The sequence below is a fragment of the Schistocerca serialis genome, chromosome 4 (assembly GCF_023864345.2).
Source record: "Schistocerca serialis cubense isolate TAMUIC-IGC-003099 chromosome 4, iqSchSeri2.2, whole genome shotgun sequence".
In the NCBI taxonomy this organism is placed as follows: domain Eukaryota; kingdom Metazoa; phylum Arthropoda; class Insecta; order Orthoptera; family Acrididae; genus Schistocerca; species Schistocerca serialis.
This window is the reverse complement of record NC_064641.1, coordinates 261,444,582-261,453,581: the sequence shown is the minus strand read 5'-3', so window position 1 is coordinate 261,453,581 and position 9,000 is coordinate 261,444,582. Positions and strand designations below refer to the sequence as shown.

The following is a 9,000-nucleotide window of genomic DNA, read 5'->3' as shown; positions in this document are numbered from 1 at the left end:
ATTTCAAAGCTATGTGTCGCAAGGGTAGTAATTACGGGGTTTCGAACAAGTGGTCCTTTAATTCTGTTGCGCAGTGTAATTATATGTGCTCGATCAGTAGCGCACTGGCAGTGTTGATATTAATAGCAAGACGATGCCCTCGCTAGAGAAAAGGCGCGCTCAGCCTCGAAAGTTCGATGCGTAAGGCGTACGATTTCGCGATCATAACACCAAAGATAGCAGTACTCCATATAGTCTTCAAAGATCTCTTACATACGCACAGCGAAATCTCACTTCTACAGGTCCCTGTCCGCAACGACAGCGTTAGCGTTATTTAGGACAAAGGTATCGTTTGCAAAAATGTAAAGTTCTATCGGCTACTGTTATTTTGGTACCGAAATGGCGGGAAGTCCCGAAGTAAACGACGTATGTCGTCCCATATTTTGAAGAATCTTATATACAGGATGAAACACCTAAAATTTGCACTGCAAATATTGCTTTTGATGTGCGGTTCTCACAGAACGGAGTGGTAATCAGGAGATGGTACTGTTAGCCAATAAACAAGTTGTAATAACACTTGGAAAGTGAATTATTGTGCAAAGATACATTTTTTCTTAAATGTAACAATGCATATTAACATTAACATACCAAAAGTAGTTTAAATTTGAATGTCAGTGGCTTTTGTTGCATAATTCTAGTGTGAGTCGTTTACGAGATAACGTACTTTGAAAATTTTTCATTGCGGCACCTGTTGTACCAATCAACCAGCGTAGTTGCTATGTACGATGTTCTTATGTTTGCTTACAATATGCTTGTGTGTTCCTTGAGTGTGTTCCTTGAGTGCACTGCGACTTAGTAGTCAGACAGTGTGTGATAGTCCAAGCAGTAGGTCGTAAGTGGACGATCGGATTTGTCAATGCAGAAGAAGCCGACATGCTCATGGCGTACGGAATGTGTAGGAAGAATACAGTTCGTTCTTGTACGATGTATGTGGTAAGATATATCAGTACACATCAACCGCTTCGGCAATTATTTATCAACCCTTCTGTAAGGACAATAGGGGCTGCATCAGCTTTAAACCTGACCGCTGTGGAGGGCAGCGTGATAGCACTTTTTATTCTCGTATATAAGTTGGAACGAGCTGGTGCCGTGCAAGCGGTAGTGTAACACCGAGACTTCGTAACAGAAAGAAACAAGTGAGGGGGAAACTGATGTTCTTGCTGTTGTGACAGTTGATCCGCACGTTAGCTCCCACGCAATCGTACGAGGCAGTAGCATGACTCAGGCAACTATCCTACGCATTCCCCATCGACATAAGTTCCATCCCTATCACCTCTCTCTCCGTCAAGAGCTGCATGAAAACGATTCGAGAACCGTGTCGACTTCCGTACATGGGCATTACGGCTTGATACTCAAGAAGTATCATGTGTCTCGTATAGTGATGAAGCCACATTTACAAATTATGGCCAGGTAAACCCCCGAAACATACGTTGTTGATCTGTTGACAAACCCCGTTTGCTTCGTCACGTGGAACGGCAGCGTCCATGGAGTGGAAACGTGTAGCGTGGAATAGTGAACCATCAGCTCATAGGCCCGTGTTTCATAATCGGAACACTGAACGCGCACAAGTTGACTAAATGGCTCTGAGCGCTATGGGACTTAACATCTATGGTCATCAGTCCGCGCACAAGTATCGCAGCCTCCTAACAGACCATCTTCCACGGATGCTAGAAGACGTTCCTCCTCTGCAGACTAGGAGGAATCTGTGGCACCAACATTGTAGCAGTCCACCCCATAGTGCACGAAGTACTACGGCATGTCTTCAAGAATTGACCAAATCGTTGGTTTGGACGCACAGGTCCTGTACCTTTGCCCGGCATGTTCCCCGGATTTGACGCCTGTAGATTTTTTTGTTGGTAAAGCTGAAAGACACTGTCTACAAGGGCATACCAACTACACCCGATGATATGTAACTTCTTATTACTGCAGCCTGCTCGGACATCTCCGCTGAAATGCTGGCACGTGTGCAGCAATCGTTCCACACCACACTGAAAGCGTGTGTTGCCGCTGCCTGTGGTTATTTTGAACACAACCTGAGATGATCAAGTGTCTCGTTACTGGTTGAACCCACATAACTGAAGTTGTGTTGTTTTTTCAGTGCGTGCTGGCACAGGTATTGTCCAAGTGTCGGTATGGGAACTTTTCAAAATACAATACCTCGTAAACGACTCGCACTAGAAGCCTGAAGCAAACATCACTAACATTCTAATACACCTTACTTTTAGTTTGTTAATCTCAAAAGGTATTGTTCTTTTCAAGTTTCTAAGTATTATTACAATCTGTTGATTGGCTAACAATACGAACCCCCTGAGTTCCAATCCATTCCGTAAAAACCGCACATCAGCAGCACTTTCCATTTCTCCCTGTATAACTAACTTAGCGGCTGCTGCTTCGCTCGGGTAGACTGTATGGTCAGCACAGATTTTTTTGTTTTTATTTAACCGAATTTTTATGCTGTTCAGAAATTATAACATCTTTTGTACTTGCCCCGCCAGTTACGGCCATAGAAGCGCGGTCTTTTCCGAATGTACTTCTGACCAAAAAGGGTCTGTTAGCTGGAGTCCATAGTCTTTGTTAAGCCTTCCTTTTGAGTTCTTGTGGTGAAATTACCATAACATTTTTCGTACCATAACACGTATTTCTTTAGAAGTAAAAACCAGTTTTCATAGATTTAGTTTTAAATACAAAAAGCATATTCAGAAGGATGTAAGTTGCAGTAGTTACTCGGAGATGAAGAAGCTTACACAAGATAGAGTAGCATGGAGAGCTGCATCAAACCAGTCTCTGGACTGAAGACCACAACAACAATAGCTTTAAATATGTTTTAACCTAACGAAATATTTCCATAAAAATTTTCCTTTCATACAGAGGGATTTTGCGATGTCTCCGTTTGTCGAGTGAAGTCATTAAACATATGTTGAAAGCACTAAACACTGAAATGGTGTTTGCTAGTCTGCCGGAATAATCGGGGTGACCGTCCAAATTCGAGTCAGCGACGTCCTAATAACGGTGCCCGAGCTTCGGAGGTAATACGAAGTGAAAGCAATTTGGCCCGCCCCACCCCCTCTAGGTGTTGGGCGCCGCTGTCAGTCGGGGCGCACGCGTATTGGTGCTCACCGGCCGGGCCGCGGGGCACGCTCGATACCTCGTGACGTCATGCGGTGCGCGCCAGGTGCGCATGCGCGAAGGCGGCGGGCAGCGGCTCCAACAAGTAGGCAGAAGCCGCGCTGCGCAGTGCGCGGCATGGAGCCGGTCGCGACGGGCTGACGTCTGTGTAGTGGGAGCCGGTGCCGAGCTGTGATGCAGGCCGCGCGCGCCTTCCTGCTGCGACGCTGCCCGTGCCCCTGGAGGGCGCGCGTCTCCTCCCGTAAGTCCACGCCGCTGTCTCCTTCCTCTCTCCCCCGTCTTCTGGGCACTCACCTGCGTGCTAGTCATTGCAGCTTCTCTCAATTTTGCACTTCCTTGATATGTTTCAGAGTATTATTTATCTTTCGATAAATGTTAATCACATGTTATAATGATATTGTGTTCGCTTTCCACTCCGTATAATGTCACAGGCTGTTCACAAAACAGTTCACAACAACGCCGTCTACAACACTTAATCCACCTGACAATGGTGGTAAATACTCAGTAACTCGTAGTGGAAACTGGAAAAAAAAATTGACTGGTTAAACATGCTAGTACAACTCAACTGATATTCTTAACAGACTAAAATTTCTATATTCTGAGACCAACCGTGACTGAAACGCCTTATACGAACGTTATGACTTACTTCTGAATGATTTCTCCCAACCCTTTTAACCGAGTAGCTACTCTCAGTGTTCTACTTGTACCATATGTTTCTCGTCCCTTCGTAATTGGACAGGTTTACAGCGTCCAACTCACTACGAAAGTACCTTGGAGGCATCTTATAAAAGTGATGTTTTCTGGCATACTCCACTGTGATGTCGACAAGAAGGTGACCTTCTTTTGACGAAAATTCATCATATGGGTTCAATTAAAATTAGTGTACTGTTGTAAATTTTCATTTTAAAATAATAAAATAATTTTGTTTTCGTTTTCCATTTTGGACATAGTCATCGATTGCTCACAGAAAAGTGAATAATAACAGCATTTACAACTGAAAGCACCCGACAGCAGTGATGGAAGCTTCGTACATCGTAATGCAAGTGAAAAAAGTCTAGTTAAACATATTCATACAATTCAGCTGATCTTAACATTTACAGTTACATATAAATTAAAATCTTCATATTCTAAATAACTGTTGTTAAATCTGTTTGACAAATGGAAGGAACTGTCAGCCCAAACCCTTCTGAAACACCTTTCGCAACCGTTGCTCTTACCTAATTACCTACATCTGAATGGCATCTTCCTAACCTCTGAACCAAGTAACTACTCATAATGTTGTACGTGTACCATATGTTTCTCGTCCGTTCGTAGCCGGACAGGTTTAAACCGTCGAGATCACAATGAGAGGTTTTTGGAGATATTTTATTGAAAAAGGTGTTCTTTGGGATATTCCAGTGAGATGCCGGTCAGAAAGTGAACTTTGTTTACGACGATTCATCACATGGGTTCAAATTTTCGACTTCACATAGTGTAACGATTCCTTTCCTCCTTGCATTCCCACATGTTGCCTATAAAACTGAGAGTGTAACGTCATTTACGTCTGTGTTCACCTGATGATGCAAGTGAAACACTCCAAATAGTGTCGTGAAACTGGGAATGTCCTTTCAGATATCTGTGTTACAACAGCAGCTGTTTCTTCTAATGTGAAAGGCTTACATTCCAGGAAATCATGAGTGAGACATTTTTTTGACAAACGAAGAAGGCAATTTTGTGCCTAATGAAGTCTGAAAATCTGTTATCAGCCTTTCACGGACATTGTACTAGCCCAATGATTCGTCTCTCCATAATTTCGACCGTCTTCACCGCCGAGTGGATCTTCGTGTTTTATGCGTTACATATGTTTACAAAATATTTTATACAGCACTGTTAATAAGCTGGAAGATCCATTCATACATATAAAGAAGAATATATCCATTCTAACGACCAGTACTGCACGTATGGTTGTCAATCGAATAACGACTGTTGAACATATGGACAGTATCATTTACAAATCATACGACTCAGGATGACGCGATTAACTTGAAACTGTTGCAGGTTTTGACTGTATTTTAAATAAAATACCACGAAACCGTTTCCAGGTAAGTAAAAGTAATTCCATATGTTTCTTACTCTTTCCTAATACGGTTGATTATATATGCTGTTGAGGCCACAACGAAAAGTGTTGGAGGCGCATGATTAGAAGCGATAACCTCTGTCATGCTGCGAATCGTTCAGAGACAGGCGACAGCATCGTCTTTTGCGTACGAAAACTGTCGCGCACTTTCGTGGCTTGTATACTTCGAAGGATTTATCGCAGTTGATTAAGGAAATCTAATTAAATATTACCGTAAAATACCAGTCTGGTTTCTTTCCTATTTCGTGTCATTCTTTTGCCCATACGCAGACATTTTCTATAGGCGATAAGTCTCCCTGGCAACAGTTGTTCACAGCCACTAGAGCCAATGAGACGCACGTTGTCAGTAATCGTGAGGAAAATCACTTAAATGCTGTGTAGACGGTTTCCCAATTCTGGGCGTATCTCATAGTGTTATGAAATTTCTGTAGTTCGCCGACAACACTATCGCAGCTGCCGTGCTTCGTTTTGGATATGTCACTTACCTGCCTTTATAAATTTATATCAGTAATACAATCATGCGGAAAAAATCTAGTTTAAGAGAAGTCCTGGAGACGAAAATCCTTCCCCATAAGTCTTTTCTGTGGGGAAAGGCTGAAAAAACCAATACATATGGTACATTAGCTAATTCATATATTTTAATAACCAGCAGAGAATCAACCAGAGTTGTTAGAATGCATTAGTTAATTGGAAACTACACAGTGTATTCCCGAAATAACTGCCTTCTATTCAAAATCAGATACAGCAGTATGAAATCCTAACGAGTTCTTGGATTATGACACGGGTTTCGTCACGTGTACGTATCTTAACATGGCAGGTCAAATTTTGTCCGAAACTTTCCACAATCGTGTGAGAGACAAACCCGAAAAACTGCTCTGCCATCGAAAGGAACACGTTAGTCTCGCGCATGTACGGACAACGCTCTTGGAATAGTCAGAGATACGATCTGGGAGACAACTAGCACTTGACCTAGGCTCTCGTTGTCATTGCAGAGAAGCGCCGTCTCTCCTTTCCTAACTCGGGGCCCCCCTTCTACGTATGAAACAGTCAGGCTGCTCCTTTATTGGTGTTCAGCCATTTCGGATAGGCTGATGAAAGACGACAGGTGGATGAGAAGGGAAACTTTATTATTGACAGCGAATTCAGCTACAGTTGATGAATGTGTACGAGAATGACAAGTAAATGTGAGCGAGAGACAGCGCAAAGCAGTCGCCACTCGAAAGCTAATAAAGTATTTCGAAATCAGCATTGTAAACAGCATTCTGAAAAAACATTGGTCCCTGCCACTTCTCTGCTGCGTCACACTTCATGTAATGAAAAAATGGACTACAATATAGGCACACACATACTCTCCCTCACTGATGGATTTTCGTTCGAGAGGCTACAAGCGGTCTGTTGGCATCAGCTAAATATAGAGGTATCTGCATCACGAACGTAGTTCGCCGGCAGTTATTCAAAATGCGTACATCAGCGCTACGAGCGACGCTGATGAAACACTACCCAGCCAGGAGATGCCAGACGAATCCACAGCGCGCCCACCTGTTTGTTATCCACTTCGTCGCAATGAACCTCTTCTAATCAGAGAGCGCTCTATTAGCGCGTAAAAGAAAAACTGGGACATACGGACATGGTCTCAAATATGCGATTCACTTAAATAATGTTTGAGTCGTAGAACTCAGGTAAGCCATTGTGGGTGGCGAATGTTCAAAATCAACAAAATAAACATTGATACGGTGAAATCGAATCGGTGCTGTTTCCAAATTCATGAATAAATTGCTAGACTGGATCGGCAGCACACTCATATTGTTGGCTAACTATGAAGTTGTCCATAGGGAGGCGTGCTTTTTAGAAAATTATGAAGAAATTTGGAACGATTTACCAAGTGTTTCCTCTTTATTTGCTGAGTTCAAAATGGCTCTGAGCACTATGGGACTCAACTGCTGTGGTCATAAGTCCCCTAGAACTTAGAACTACTTAAACCTAACTAACCTAAGGACATCACACACATCCATGCCCGAGGCAGGATTCGAACCTGCGACCGTAGTGGTCGTGCGGTTCCAGACTGTAGCGCCTTTAACCGCTCGGCCACTCCGGCCGGCTTGCTGAGTTCAGCTACGGTAGCATTGCAGTGAATTTTTATAGTTACGGAACACCAATATGTAAATGTTAGTCGTGGACAAAAACGTCAAGAACTTCACGAATAATTGTGGAGAGAACACCTCAAGAATTTCATGATTAATCGTGGACAAAACACGTCAATAACTGCATGATTTATAATTGTACAACTGAGCTTGAACTTTTAGTGACACAAGCGATTTCGGTCAGAACGAAGGCCCACCTCCTGAACGTAACAGAAAGTATGTTGACTGGAGTCCTATGAATCCTGTATAATCACAAATTACTTAGTTCTCGAAATACATCAAAGCTCGCCTACAGCGGGCACTGAAAACAGAACTGTCTTCGTACATCCATATTTAAATTAGATGATGGTGGGACATCAGCTCGTACAATTTTTTTTTATTGAAAATGAAACTCTTCCGTACACTTTGATGATATCAATTGTGTGTGGCTTCTTTGATCCACTGGTTTAAATTTCACACTAGTTACTGCCCGCCATCCACGTGGAGCACGTATTGGTCTCACCGCGGACTTCTAGTACTCAGCCACACACAATTGATATCATCAAAGTGTACGGGCCTGAAGATGACGTTGACGCAACGTCGAAACTAGTAGCCAAATAAATATGAAATCTTAAATACAGCTGGAGGAATTTCATTTTCAATAATAATGAAAAGAAAATAGAACAATCGATCTGAAACCTACCTAACAGCGCCGCAACGATTAGTACCTACGGAACGAAGAAGTACGTATAAAATCCGTCTTTATCTTTTAACGAAGGTGAATGCAAAGTAATGTCGGTAAGCTAGAGGAAACCCTATAGTTTCTGATTACATAATTAGTAATAACATTTTGTAGCCTGTCATCTAGTTTACAAATCTAGCGCTGATACTACAAACCGTTACGAAATATAACACGTGATATCTGTAGTAGGGGAGGCAAGAGGAAATCTCAAGATTCGTTGGGGATAGTTGTGATATTGAGAAGTGCACCTATTAAGAATACTGCTTAATACACACTCGTATGGTCCTGGAGTATTGCTGCAGTGTTTGCAGCCATTACGTCTAGAGAATTCAGAGACGCGCAGGACCGTGGCAGGTTGGGGTAACCCATACGAACGAGTATCGGAGATCCACAGCGAATATAACTCGGAATTACTGGAAGAGGGCGTTGTTCTGGTCAAACCCTGCTTGTGAAAATTTGTGGAGCTCATATTCAGGGACGTCTGTGCAACAATTCTACTATCTTCATTGTATACCTCGTGAACTGATCCGTACACAAATGGAATAGGCTAGGGAGTGACCAATGTTGTCCCAAAATAAGTTGTTCAAGCATCATCGGTGATTGACAGAGTATAATCAACTCGTAAGGGAGCTACTGATCGTAATTATAATCTTGATAGGCTGAAACTTCGCAGCTGTTTAGATTTACAACCAGGAGCAAAGCACTGCTCCAGGGTAAATTTCGTTGAATGGGCATTTCCTTATCCGTAAATAGTTTCGCATCTAAACCCACCTCTAGACTTTGGCACACATTTCTCGTGCGACACGCCGTGATTGAATTTGTCTCACAAGTATCCAATGCACACGGAACACATTCTG

At 42.7% G+C, this 9,000-nt stretch overlaps 1 protein-coding gene across 1 annotated transcript in view; it reads left to right on the top strand.

Annotated features, from left to right (window-relative positions):
• Window positions 1-3,293: 3,293 nt before the first annotated feature.
• Window positions 3,294-9,000, top strand: part of LOC126473750 (probable phospholipid-transporting ATPase IA) — a 614,987-nt gene continuing 609,280 nt past the window's right edge. Inside the window, exon 1 of the mRNA XM_050101001.1 lies at window positions 3,294-3,406. Within this exon, the coding sequence (XP_049956958.1) occupies window positions 3,340-3,406 (67 nt within the window). The 5' untranslated portion in view covers window positions 3,294-3,339. The remainder of the gene's footprint in view (window positions 3,407-9,000) is intronic.